General features: G+C 37.3%; 1 protein-coding gene across 10 annotated transcripts in view; it reads right to left on the bottom strand.

The window, feature by feature from the left end:
- The window catches only part of GRM7 (glutamate metabotropic receptor 7), an 885,981-nt gene that overhangs the window by 47,644 nt on the left and 823,359 nt on the right, over nt 1-14,978 (bottom strand). For 3 of the 10 annotated variants that reach the window (XM_021071050.1, XM_021071057.1, XM_021071056.1), the window contains 2 exons: nt 11,579-11,825; nt 4,675-4,766 (listed from right to left, as the gene is read on the bottom strand). In XM_021071050.1, the coding sequence (XP_020926709.1) occupies nt 4,696-4,766; nt 11,579-11,825 (318 nt within the window). In that variant the 3' untranslated portion in view covers nt 4,675-4,695. Of the gene's footprint in view, nt 1-21; nt 4,182-4,674; nt 4,767-11,578; nt 11,850-14,978 lie in introns of those variants that run through there. The other 7 variants (XR_002338090.1, XM_021071051.1, XM_021071052.1 and 4 more) reach the window with 5 other exon arrangements.

Below are 14,978 nucleotides of genomic sequence, written 5' to 3'. Positions count from 1 at the left end.
ATAAAGAGAAATAATGATTACCTTTGATTCTTAGAGAAAGTTAATTTAAAATGCATCCATGTTCCATTGTATGGACAAAAAAAAATCTGTGAAGCTGAGACAGGTCTTTAATAGGCAGAAACCAGAATCACCATCACTGAAGTCCTGAGAAGATGCTCATTCACAGTAATTGGGAGGAAGAAAGATTGTAGAGATTAACTGACCTTGGTGTAGGAGACAGGCTGTTTTCTTTTCAAATGCAAATGAAACTGGGGGCCCAAGAAGTAAAATTTGTCCTGAATGCCAGTCTCTAAGAAAATGCACTTAATAATCAGAAAACCACTAAGCTGATTGTTGAGTTTCTGTTTTTACCAAATTCAAACCTATAACCATTTAACGTATGGACTTAAAATTCATTTCCAAAGGTGACTTGGAAGTTCAGGAGCCCTTTGAATGAAAACTTGGTCTCTGTAGTACATAAAAAGAAATACATAGGCAAATACCAACTTTGTTGGTTTTGTCTGTGACTTTAGTTTATGAAAAGAGGCATCAGTTACACAAATGAAGAGGTAGCACTGTCAGTTTTAAGAGTTATCCATAAAGACGTAGTGGGTTTTTTTTTTTTGTCTTTTTAGGGCCTTACACATGGGCATATGGAGGTTCCCAGGGTTGGGGTCCAGTTGGAGCTGTAGCTGCTGGCCTCTGCCAGAGCTACAGCAATGCAGGATCTGAGCAACATCTGTGACCTACACAACAGCTCACAGCAATGCTGGATCCTTAACCCACCAAGCAAGGCCAGGGATCGAACCCGTATCCTCATGGATGCCAGTTGGGTTCATTAATGGCTGAGCCATGATGGGAACTCCAGTTTTTATGGATAACTATGGAAACATTTGATATCTGGATAAAGCACTATCTTTTTTGTGACTTGACAGATTTTACCAGGAAGAATACAATTCTGCTTGCTGAGGCTGTAGACTTGGTGTTTTTTATTATTAATAAATAATTACTCATTTAGTAGATATTTACTATGTACCTACTACATCCCAGGTGATGCTAGGAACCTTTGGTATGTGAGGTATTGCACTTTATTCATGCCATGGCCATTTTCTAAGACCCTAATATTTGCAGGCCCTGTGCTCAGGGGCACAGAGATAAAGGCAACTTGATCCCTCCGCACTTAGGCTGCTTCCTGCATATCATCCTCCAAAACCATTTGCCTCAAAATACAACATGCCAGCCTCACAGGACTGCTTTCCAGTCCCAGGACATAGCACAATTTTCTGTATTCCAGATTCTTTGTGCTTACTTGTTTCCTGCCTCTAGCCTTTTCCTTATGGATTCCTAGTGTCCTTCATCTTTTAAGAGCAGCTCAAATGCAAGCCCCTGGGTGATGCTCTCCACACAGAGCTCACTGCTGCTGCCTCCCCTAAGAGCTCCTGTCACTCTGAATTCAAATTGCTTACCTGTGAGTTCTCTCTTAGATCGGGGGTCCCTGAGGGTGCTGCTCACTTCTGTCTCCTATTCCTAGTCAGTTCAGGGCTGACTCAGAGAAGCAGTGCTCAACATACATTTCTTTGATTGGCCCAACTTAAAAATACTCTTGAGTTTCATAGATCCTGGCCCATGGTGTGGTGCATGCTCTCATATAAAACTTGATATTGTTTTCCTGACACTGGGGAATGTTGTGTATGTTCTTTTGATGCTAAGAACCAAGAGACATCCCAGCCATGCCAACTTTCATCCCATTCTTTAAGTTGAACCAAAGTTGCAGAACAGAGAGGGCAAATATTAATTGGTTTTTTGAGGATGCTGAGATCGAATCCTGATGAGAGAAATAATGGTGTTTCACAGAGCTCTTAGACATAAAGAAATATGCCAGTAAGATTTATAGCAGCATTTATTTCTAAGGTGATTCCATGCCAAAGGTCAGGAAACATATATTCTTTGCTAAGCTATACTTATAGAGTGTTTCAAAATGGAATTTAAATTGAGGGATTCTCCTGTTAACTAAAGGTTATTACTTTGAATGTCAAAGAGGAGGGGGAGTCTCAAAACATACAAAAAAAAACTTAGACTGTACAATCTCAAAAACTTGAAAAATAATCCTATTGTAGTAATAATAAGAAACAAGATATTATTCACTTTTTATAATACCATGTAATATATTAGTGAAATGTTCATGCTATTATAACCAATGAATTTGCTCAGAACAACATACTTGGAAAAAATTAAGACTCAGTTCCACTAACCCATCCTGTGAAATGAAAATTTACCTCCTAACAAAATCTGTTTCTAGATCTGGTGTTGATGCCAGATTAATCGTGAGGGTTTTTTTGATATTTTTGTGTGTTTTTGTTTCTTTTTTGTTTGTTTTTTGCTTAATTGCAGTTTAAAATGTATGTCATTATGTGGATATTATTGACAGCATTGCAGAATTTCAAAATATTCAGAAAAAAATGCAGACAGTGCTGATCTCAAGTCAATATATCTGGCCTATTGCATCTGTCAAAGTTGAGTGAGGCATAAGAAATGTGTTTTCAAACCAGGTTAAATTTTGTTCTGTCTGAATTTGAACCTGCTTCCTTTAACCAAAAAAAAAAAAAAAAAAATACAGATTTTGATTTGCTCAATGTCATCTGCCATTGTTGGGCATGGTGTCTGACATTGATGTTTCACACTCAGGTGTACAGAAATTCACTCTTGATTCCTTAGATATTTCTTTACTGTTTTTTTTTGTCCCTGAAAACAACTACATAGAAATGGATTTGAACACACAACGTGAGGTACCTTCTTTCACTGTTCTCTTAAGCTCTTAAGTCTCACTCTAACCTCAACATGGTGCTACACTCCTCTCTTTAAATACCTGTAACTTAGACCAACTTCCACTCCCAGTTATTTTCATATGCCTGTATAAGGTGTTTATCATTAATTTATGAGCCACTTTTAAATTGGCAGAAAAGTAGAACACAATCCAAATCATTGAAACAAGTAAATCCTAATAAAAAGTTTATTTCTAAGCAACACCTTCTAAAAGTTCTCTTTTAACTGGAAGGTTAACTTAAAACATTTTCATCTTGCACCCTTTAAACCAAAAAGGATCAACTTAGAATGGAGCTCCAGAGAATTTTTAATGAATTGAGATTAAATCTATCATTTTTACCCAGGGAAACTTCCTTTTCATTTATTCTCAGGCAGTGTCATGTAAAAGGACTATTAAAGTGATGAGCTGCAGTGTTTTGACAAGCAGTTGTACTGCAAAAATTTGAAATCTCACTGGAATACAGTTACATATTCACTGGGACAAAAGAATGGCCTATTTAAAAACTAGGACAAATCATGTTGATATGGCAAAAGGAAATAGCTATGTGAACAATACATCTGAAAGTAAAGACAGAGTTGCTGGCATCCATCTAAAATCAACAGGAAATGTAATTACTCTTTGAAAGTACTCTTGTCCTGTCTTACATTTCTAAATGGATTGAAAAGAAAAAAAAGCAAAATATTATTTTTATTCAGAATACCATTATAAAAACAAAGATGGAAAGAAACATAGCATATTTCCTCCCTCCCCAAGGAGAAGACATTTCTGCTGTCTTTCTTGTAATCTCCCTAGGGAGAAACCTCTCTATTAATTTATAAATATGAGGTTTAAAGGAAATCAAAGAGAACCTTTAAATCAAAGCCACCCCGTGATTTTAATAACTCTACTCCACATTTTCTACTGTTTATTTTCCCATAATTTAGAATGTCCTGACTCCAGGTGGACAAGGATGCTTGCCAAAGGAAGTGTCATTTTCCAGTCTAATGCTGCTTAGGCTGAAACAGGAAGGTACCACTATTACTCCTACTGCTGCTGTGATTATTATTTCATAGCTTATGTTCTTTAGTGGGAACTCAGTGATTTGTCAGCATCTATGTTGAATCAATTACAACTCTAATGGCAGCCCATTCCCATACCCCATTCACACAACAAACAACTCACCATAAGATATTAGTTTACCCTTGCTATTTATTGGTAATTCTTGGATTTGACTAATATTGAAATGTATCTTTAGACTCTTCAGGCCTTTCAATGAAACTTTTCTTGTTTTCTGAAATAAGTGAAGTTGGTTCAGTGTTTCTCCAAGGCAGAACTTTGAGCCACAAATAATCTTCAACACATTATCAAGATCAGCCAGCAAACCTTTTCTATGTTTTTGCTGCAAAGAAGGAACCACACCAATTTGGGTTTAAGATGGTAGGGCCGTTTTTTTTTTTTTTTTCTTTTTGAATGAATACATTTCTGGGGATGTATTTAATAAAAAAAAATAAAACAAACATTTTTACTAAAACATCCCCTTTTCTCCCTTTAAGTTTTCCACATTACCTTCTAAAACCAAAGTGTGAACACATTTAAATATAAACTCTCAGCATTGAGAATTTTAGAGTTACAAGCACCAATTCTGCCATTATTGGTTACTTACTCAAGAAAGACAAATGTGTACAAACCCATATACATGTTCTCCAGAAAATAAACCAGACATGTAAACCATAGCAGCCTTTTGCCTTATGCTTAGCAACAAATCATCATGAAAATGTGTTTCTTCATATACATAGATTTCTAGGTAATCATGCACAGTTTTCATGGAAGCATCTCTGATTCTCAGTGAAGACAAGAACACACAAATAAATAAAAATTAGATTGTTTCTTACCTTTTGGAAAGCAGGCAATAGCTATACTGTTGGTGGGATAGTGTACCAAGTAACAGACTTTTGTACACTCTTTCTTACTGGTGGTATACAGTCTACAGGAAAAGTAAATATATAGGTATGTATAAAATGAATGTGCACACAATATTCCATTTTACTCTTTTTTTCCTTTTGGAGAAGAGGCTGCGATAGAGACCACAGACATTATTATGCTCATTCTTTCAATCTATTCAGTAGTATTTGGTAGACCAGTTGACTGCAATTCAGGTACCTCTGAACATGGGAGTATAGGTGCCTGTTGGTTTAGGGTAGTTGGGTTTTACATGTTCGAATTGGAACAGGTGAGGGAACCAGCTCCAAAATAATGTATCTTTCTGGTCAGAGCATTTTTTTCTATCTGTTTCCATCTCATTTTTTTTCTCAGCCTAGTCCATTCATGCTGACCAGCCTGCATGATTAGTCCAGAAGGATGAAACAAATAACGTACGTTGAGAATGTCAGGGATCCAAACATATGAAGAAGCAAAGCAAACCAAAACCAAACAAAAACCATGAAAAACTGACACAGCTCATGAGTGTGTTCCAGAATTTTCTAGGCAATATTACATGTGTAGGACTTGGTGCCCACATCCATTTTCTAGAAGTTTTGTTTGTGTGTGTGTGTGTGTGTGTGTGTGTTTGTTTGTTTACTTTTAAATGAAATGCCTTATCTTGACAGTTCTAATAGTCTAGATAATATTTGCCTTCTTTGAGAACAGCACAAGTTTTTTATTTATATATTTTCCTTACAGTAGATGCAAAATTATAATAAAATAGCAGCAGAATACAAACATATTTTTTTTAAAAAAAACTTATTTTAGATGTAAATGGTCATTCTTCTAAATATGCTTCACCATACAATATGTTCCTTGTCTTAAAACTACTTTTACATAGTGTATCCAGCCCCTCCCTCAGGGTCAGTTTATCAGTCCTATGGCCCCGTATTCAAAAAGGGGGTGTGTCCCAAGCTGTGCATCTGCCTGCAAGCTGTAGTTTCTACTCAAGCTCCAGATTAAACAACCTATAACCAGTTAGGGTACTTGAGCAGTTTCTCTGCACTGCCTGAGGGCACTGGCTGAGGAAATGGAAGGCAGTTTAGGACCAAGTAGCTTAGGGCTTCTCATCACTGTACACTGTGATCCTTTACAAGGAAAACATTTATTTATTATTATTATTATTATTATTATTATTATTATTTACTTTTTACATACACACCTGTGGCATAAGGAAATTCCCAGGCTTGGGGTCGACTTGGAGCTGCAGCTGCCAACCTATGCTACAGCTACGGCAACACCAGATCTGAGCCACCTCTGTAGTCTACACCATAGCTCACAACAATGCCAGATCCTTAACCCATAGAGTGACGCCACAGATACTAGTCTTGTTTGGAACCCACTGAGCCACAACGGGAATTCCAGGAAAGCATCTTACTAGAGGATAATTCACAGAACATCTTCTGGTTCTGACCAGTCTAGGTGAGGAAATGAGCAAATTCCTAGCCACATCCTAATAAAGCTGTGCTGCCTAAGTTAAAATTATCCATTCAACTGGAAAAAGTTTGTGGCCATGGATAAGCCAAAAACCAAGTTCTCCTGTTTACTTGGCATCTTCAAGTTTGTCATAAACATACACCTGTCAAGTCAGCAATAGAAAATATGGGGAAATATGCCAAATTCAGGAAACAGGTGTAAGAACCAGAGCTTAAAGCGCCATTCTTGGAAAAGGAATGTTGAGGAGGCATCATCATGGCCAGATTTAAAACTATACACATTAGGTCAGGCATTTCCAATCCTATACTACAGAAACATTGTTTTGTATAAATAAAAGTACAGCAAATCACTAAGTTACACTCTTATACCCCTTATGTTTTTCAATCTGCATGCAATAACCAACAATTTTGGTTTAACTCTGAATATCCAATATGTTAGTAGCACACAGATACATTAAGATTTTGAGAAGATTTTCTTTTTTTGAATCCATACAGAAGGAATTTTTTTTCTTTCAAACAATGGAATTTGAGCTGAAGAGTAACCTAAGAGGAACATTGAAATTCTTGGGGAAAAATATCAAGCAGTGCTGGGGCAGTTTTAATCTCTGCCCATTATTAAGCCAATAAGCAAATCATTTTTTTCATGTGGACATGTAGTTGCAGCGTGGAGTTGAATAGGCAGAAGCGAGCATGAACCAGATGGCAACTGCAATGATGGAGCAGAGTTGTTAAAAATGAAAACACTAAAGATTGAAATACATTGAGAATAAGTGTTTTAGAGAAATAATGAATACAGGGGCATTTATTTTCCATTATTAACTTTGTAGCTCTTTCTATAAATCCAACTTCCTCCCAGATGCACTCCCTCAGAGAAGAAGAGACAGAATTTTCCCTTTTGGAAAGACATATGCCTTCTCCAAGTACATGATCCTTACTTTTATTTGTTTCTTTTTAACCAGACAGCTTAATTTCAACCCCTATTTTTTTTGGCTCTGTTTCCAAAGTTCAGATATTTGACATAATTTGAGCTATATTTGGCTTTAAATAAAATACAGTAATATCATGCCCTCTCATCAAAATAGTCCCGTCTATTTTCATTAATCAAATTTACACTGAGATTCTTTCTACATAAATGCTCATTTTTGAATTCTTAGGAACTGGTTTTCCAAATATATTTGTTATCTATGATATCATTATTTCCACATCAGTGGGTCCTTTGGGATCATGTAGAATAACCATAGGTTTTCATTTTTGTCTCACCTCAAATATTTCATTCCACTCAGTTGACTTTGTCCCAGATCAGCATCATTGCTAAAACCTTGGGAGGTATTTCCAGTATGGGCTCAGACTGAGTGTCCCAGAGTGAGCTCCTGGAGATTAAGATCTCTGGCTGTGCTTTCCAACAGAGTAGCCACAGCCATGGATGGATATTGAAATGTATTTAAAATGAAGTAAAATTATATTTCCTCAGTTAAGCAACCATATTTCAAGTGCTGATTGCCACATATGACTAGCAGTGACCATACTGGCCAGCACAGAATATTTCCATCATCACATAAATTTCTATTGGACAGATTTTGTGCAGGTGAAGTCTGAGAGTTTTCTAGGGACCTTTGAGAGCCAAGTCATCAAAAACCCCAATGTTTGGAGGTACATGAATCTCCTCCTATGGTTCAGTAAAAATCTAGGCAAATTATTGATAGTTAGTTTTAGGGAGTGTCTACACAAAACCATGATATCTAAAATAATTAAAAAAAAACCTTTTGGATTGGTTGTGAGACAAAGCCTCTTTTCAATTTCATTTTTTTTTCCTGAACTATTTATCTTTTCTCTGTGTAGATACTAAAACATCACCAAGGACAAAACCCATTGAATTTTTTTTAAAGGAAAGTCACCCAATGAATTCCAAATGGGACAATTGTCATGATTGACACAGGTAATAGTTGGATGTTTGAGTTATTAAGAAGAGGCCTCTACCTGGGCAGCCTTCTTTGAGCTCAGGTTACCCCTGCCTTTGCAGACAACACAGCAAGCAATAAGGCATTTCACAACACATGTAACCAGAGTCTGCAACCACACATCATTCTATGCCATATATGCAAGCTGAATTACCAAACAAAGAAGCCAGGAGAGTAATTTCTGCATTAGAATTATGACATGTCACTCATGTTCTGAGAAAGAGAGGAGGAGCAAAGAACAGCAAGCATGGATTTGGAGTCAGACCTGGGTTTCAGTCCAAGCTCTGCTGTTAACCAGTGTATGATTTTGGTATTATTCCTTGATCTCCCTACAACTAGGATTCTTCACTAAAATGAGATAAATGATCACTAGGCTACAGAGGTATTGTGAGGAGTAATAGAAATATTTTATCCAGTGCATTCTGTGTGATGCCTATTTCAAAAGGTAGCTGACATGTTTTCATTAGTATTGGTGTCAGTGTTAGGATTAGCCTTTGAACATCCACTATAATACCCCAAACAGTGTCAACAAGCAAAGAGTCCAATCATTAAAAGTTAGTGGCAATAAAGGTGTTATTTCAGGGAGTTCCCATCATGGTGCAGTGGAAACAAATCTGACTAGGAACCATGAGGTTGGGGGTTCGATCCCTGGCCTTGCTCAGTGGGTTAAGGATCTGGCATTGCCATGAGCTCTGGTGTAGGTCACAGACATGGCTCAGATCTGACATTGCTGTGGCTGTGGCCTAGGCTGGCAGCTGTAGCTCTGATTAGACCCCTAGCCTGGGAAACTCCATATGCTGCAAGTGTGGCCCCAAAAAGACAAAAGACAAAAAAAAAAAAAAAAGATGTTATTTCAAAGCTAGTTATTACCACTTTTTTGCCAAGGGGGAGGGAATGGGATGGATTGGGAATTTGGGGTTAATAGATGCAAACTATAGCCTTTGGAGTGGATAAGCAATGAGATCCTGCTGTGTAGCATTGGGAACTGTATCTAGTCACTCATGATGGAGCATGATAATGTGAGAAAAAACAATGTATATATGCATGTATGACTGGGTCACCTTGCTGTACAGTAGAAAATTGACAGAACACTGTAAGTCAGCTATAATGGAAAAAAATAAAAATCATTATAAAAAGTAAAAAAGTTGGGTATTTTTAGGTGCATAGTATTAGATTAAATATCCAAATTCAAAACTTCTAATTTGGTCATTAATTTTAAAAACATACAGACTTTTTTTTCTGGCTCCTCCCATGCATATAAAGATTTCCTGACCAGGAATCAAACCTGTGCCACGGCAGTGACCCAAGCTGCTGCAGTGACAATGCTGGATCCTTAACCCACTGTGACATAAGAGAACTCCAAAACATATTGATTTTGACCATATTTTCTGTTACTGATTTGGGGCATAGCTAGTTAAATTTGTGTGTATATGTGTATCAATATAAATGCAAAATTGCTCTTGGAATATCTTCAGGGTAAGGGTTTTGTGAAATGCAAATCTAGCAAGGGGTTCTAGAATAAAAAGTTACAGAGGTGTAACTATGCAGGTATACTTAGCAATACAGGGGTTCGTGTGTGTGTGTGTGTGTGTGTGTGTATGCTTATAGAAATATTTTTTTGTTCTGTCCCATCTACCTTGTGGTATTTGGTATACTTTTAACTGCACCATCATATCCATGTAGCCAATCACTCTGATATGTACTTTTAGCAAACCTTTTTGCCTTTTCAGAAATGAAAGAAAATGAATATGTAATTGACATATTGTTTTCTAGATGCATGAGATTTTCTGACACATGTATGACATAGATATTACTATTTCCATTTTATACATGAAAATGTTGAGCTTTAGAAAAGCTCAGTAATTCTCAAAGCCACACAGCTGATAAGCGGAGCACCTTGGATTTGAACCCAGTCTGTCTCAAGCCAAAGCCTCTTCCTATACCACACCAAAAATCACAATAATTTACCATTCACCCCTCTCCCCTCGAAATGGACCATTTGTTCTGAACACACAAGAGTGAAGCATGTACTTCCGTTCTGTTTCTCCCTTCTCTTGGTCTGATTCTTTTCTCTCCTCTCGTCTTGTCCCAGTGTCTCTTCTATTGAAATGTCAGAGTGAAGCCATGATGTTGTTAATGGGCCTTTGTTACCTTATGTACCTGTTCTCAAGTATTCCAAGCATTCATTCAGCCAACTATTTAGAAATGCATTGGGCCTGCATCATGGATCTTTGTATAATAATTGTCAGGATCAAACCCAGTTGTTTCCTGGTTTTTAAAGATCTCAGTTGTAGAGCATAAGAGATTACTTCAGAATATCTTGAATAGGAACTACTTTCTATTTGGCAGTAAACCTTTGGCTACTACAAAATCAGCTCATAACTGAACAATAATATGTCCTGAATAACTTAGTGGCCAACATATATCCTCTTCTACTTTAAAACAGGAAGTATCATGAACATGTTGATCTGCCTTATTTTACATGGAACCAGTAACAATTTCCTGGAAAACAAATCTAGGTTAGATGTTTAATTACAAATTCACTGTTAACCATCATAGTGTTAGTAAAATTAGCAGCTGGGAATTCTCTGAATTTAACTCTGATTAAATGATCTTTCTTTTCTTTTCTTTCTTTCTTTAAAAAAAAAAAACAAACTAGTGTCTGTATGTCCATCTTCTCTGTGATCATTTGGAGGGATGACTAAAGACTACCCAGGTGTGGTAGATATGTCATGTAGCACATCAAATCTGGCATTTCATCCTTAATCCCACCTCTAATATTTGTCTCTCATAGGTTCAAACCTCTTTTCAGTGATCTGATAGATATTTTTTTTCCACATGGAGATGCCATTAGCATGGTAGTGTCTAGGCCTATAGACTTGGATGAAAGTTTACCAGCTTGATTCATTATTTGATGTGTTTTTTATTTCTAGAAGGCTTGCTTAGTAAAGAATCATAACTTTCTCCACATTCATGTTCCAGTGGAGATAAGTTATGATTATACAGTTCTCAAATATTCCAATTTCATTCATATTGCTGAAGTTCAATGGGGTGTTGAAGGTTCCCTAATAGGAAGTTGATCCTCTAAGAGGAAGGGAGCAGGGAAAGTGGTGCACAACCCAACAGCTATGATGATCTCAATTGGAGGGTTTGGGACCAAAGCACAAGATGCCACAGAAAGGGGAGATCTCACACTTCTGAAGCAGAGCCTCAGAAAGCTGCTTTCCAACAGGGAGCAAAAGAAAATGGTGGAAAGAATGAGAAAATTCTCAAGAGCCAAAGTCAGCATTTGCCAAGGCAACCCAGCCCATCAGGCATGAATGGTCACAGTCTTTCTCCAAAGAAAGGCAAGCACACATCACAATTGCGAGAGCTTCCTGATGCAGCATTGGGGGAGGTGGAAGGAAAGGAGAGGTACTTACTGTTGGGGTCTACGTTTTCACAGAGCTCTGTCTTTGCCTCACCGTTGGGTCTGTCACTGGGTTTGTGTGACAGGCGCGATGACATGGTGGCTGCTGTGACTACCGCCTTGAAGCTGCGTTTCCGTTTCTGGACATTGAGCTCAGGGTGGAAAATGATGATGTACACTTTCGGCATGTATAGCATCCCCAGCGCCACTGATGCACTTAAGTTCATGGAGATTGTAAGCGTGGTAGTTTGTATGTAGAGCTAGGAGACACAACACACAAGACACTATTACAAATAAAATGACTGCAGAGGGAGTCTGAACACTTAATGCCGTGTCAAGCCTGACTATGGCTGGGAGAGAAGGTAGAACAATTCCTGGCGAGACTGAATGGCTCTGCACATTTCTTGGAGACCTTATGTATATATTTATTGATTAAAAATCACTGGGTGAATCCATGTGCATGTCTGCCTGAGAGATTTCTTAACCTACATAGAATTTCAGAGTAGAGCTTGAAATCAGATTTAAAGTACCTTTATTCAGAATGGCAGCTGAATATGAAGACATGGACATACTTGCCATCCTAAACAACGGGAAGGTGTTTTGATTTTTTATCTTACATTCACAAAACAATTAAACATTGCATGCTCTCTTGCTACATGGATATTGTGGGACCTTTTGTGAAAAGTAATTATGTCAATATAGGTATCTCTATGTATTTTTTTTTTTTTAAGAAATTTTGACCTTCACCATATCTACAGAGTAGTGAGTTGAATTTCCCTGGAATGTAAGCTCCTCTTGCCTCAATTCTGATTTACAAAACAACAATAGCAAAGAACCAAGACTGAATGATGTTGGCTACAAGTTGCTAAAACGGCACAAAATCTCATTCTGACATGTGCTATTTGTATTTTGGATGGTGCACCATAGTTGTCCTTGTTTTTGCTTCTTTGAGAAGTCAGCGAGCAACCACTCACTTACTGTTCAATGTGTTAATTCATTGTCTTGCTGCAGTTTGAAAAGATGAAGGTTGAAGGGTTAGGAATGGTAAGATCAGTAAGGGGAAAGCTACAGACATTTTGCCTTGGGCCAGTTGCATTTAAGAAGTGACCTGCCATGACCCATAGCCCACCATTCATTTAGATATGTTTGTGTTTTGCATGACTATATAAAATTATCATGTTCTATAGTTTACAAAACAACGTTATAAACCTCAATATATACAATTTGTATTCAATCATACCTCAGTAAAGCTGGAAATAAATGAATAGACAGGTATGTAAATAAATAAATAAATTTCAATTACATAAAAAAAGAACAAGTGACTAGCTACCGTGGCCTTTTACATTAATGTAAAACCTTGTCTCTTAACCATGTGTCCCATCATGGTTTTCCACAACTGTGTCTTCCCATGTATCTGAGGATAAAATCTCCATCTTTAATGGATTTTATAAGGTCCTAAGTAGGCTTCTCCCAGCCTAATTTTCCAGACTAATTTGCCACCGTGTCCCCCAGCCCTCTCCCTATGATACCATCCATGTGTCACTCCTTCATGACTTAAAGATGCAGTGTTCATTCAGTCACAGACCTTTATACACACATGCATGGGTGTTTTCTTTATTTATGTGTCCTTCTGTATGGAATTTTTCTCCTCCACTTTGCACATCCTTCCCACGCTTTCCTTACCCACAGCCTCAAGTCTTGGCCAGCTTCTTAACTTAACATCACTCAAAAACCTGGTTTTTGTTAGCTCATTGCTACAAAGGATCTAAAAGCACATTTTTAATTGTACACCCACTGCCCTGATCATTTGACCACTCATCTCCCAATCAGGCCATAAGTTCCCTGAAGGCAGGGACCTTGTGTCTATGGTGTATCATGTTATCTGTAGGTTCTGGCAAATAGTGGGCACTTAATAAACATACAGTGTTTGAGCGCCTGGATTTGCATAAGGGACCCCTTTTTTCCTACTGATGACCCAGCGGTCAAATAGCCTTTTGCAAAATGTACAAGTATTTTCATCAGATCTATTAGCTGGCTGGCCATTTCCCATCTTATTTCTTCAATCAGAGCCTCTGGAGAAGAAATTAAAAGAGAGTTTTCCATCTCAACTGGAAGGAATGCTGTTTTCCAGCAGACATGAATTTGAATGTGTATATCTCTGAATACTTTAAAGGAGCTGCCTTTTTCTAACTGTATAATACATAATAGACATCAAATGCAGGGACAAAACAATATTGAATTAATGATCCTCCTGGTTGTGAATTAGACCGTATTTTAAAAGCTCATATTTCCCTATTAGAATACCTTTAGGCGTTCAACTCCATTCTCCTCTGTCACTTACACTGTTCAGACCATGGGGCACAGCTTTATGAACCTAGACAATGTTGCTTCCTGTCTTCATGTTCACTGCCATCATCCTATTAATGAGGGCTTTGCAAACCATGAATTAGCCACTTCAAGAAAGAAAGGGCCATAAGCTGACCCCCGGGATCTTAAATTCTGTTTCTTGTTTCTCCACTCAAAACACATTTGGCAATTGAAGAAATCATCTATAGTTGGTGTTGAGTTTATTATTTATATCTTACTCTTACTTATATGTGTTTATGTGCACATGTAAATGTCTGTGCCTGTTCGTGCATCGATACTTGCTTTTTCTCATCAAAGACTACTTAGCAGTTTAAAACTCCAAAAGTGATGATGTTTATCCTATTGAGTGTTTCATTTCATTATTTTCAAGGTAGAGCCTGTCAAGACTTTGATGTTTGTTTTAAAATGTTTTCAGTTTCTGATGAAATACTGGTTTTCACCTCAGAAATAAGTGAAAACCACCAGGAACATCACTGACCAAATTTCTCTGTCCCCAAATCCTCAGAGTGGTTAAGAATGAGGAGGCTAGAACCAGTCTGAGTTCAATCCCATTTACTCCTTCAATGACTTTAGACTAATTAATCCATAGTATGCATGAGCTAATGTTGAAACTTGACATCTCTCCTGTGTAAGGTTCCTAATCAGTTACAACAGAAATTGACACAATACTGTAAACCAACCACACTCTAATATAAATAAAATAAAAATTTTTTAAAACAATGAAATTTTGAGAGATTCCAAGGTAAGCTTTTAATGATCAAATGGTGTAAATTCATGGTTCATTGTATTTTCCAGATAAGCTATGTGACAGAGATTGTGCTTTTCCACTGTTGTTACATTTCGTACTAGTAGAGGTTTGTCACTTTCAGTGAGATACCATTATCTCTATGAGGAATTAATTCCCGGAGGGGTATGAAAATCTGAGGATGCTCAAGTGCCTTAAATAAAATGGTGTGCTCTATGCACAAAAATAAACTCAAAATGGCTTAAAGACTTAAACATAAGACACAACATCATAAAACTGCTAGAACAGAACATAGTCAAAA

The sequence above is a fragment of the Sus scrofa genome, chromosome 13 (assembly GCF_000003025.6).
Source record: "Sus scrofa isolate TJ Tabasco breed Duroc chromosome 13, Sscrofa11.1, whole genome shotgun sequence".
NCBI lineage: Eukaryota > Metazoa > Chordata > Mammalia > Artiodactyla > Suidae > Sus > Sus scrofa.
This window is presented reverse-complemented; position numbering and strand designations above follow the sequence as displayed.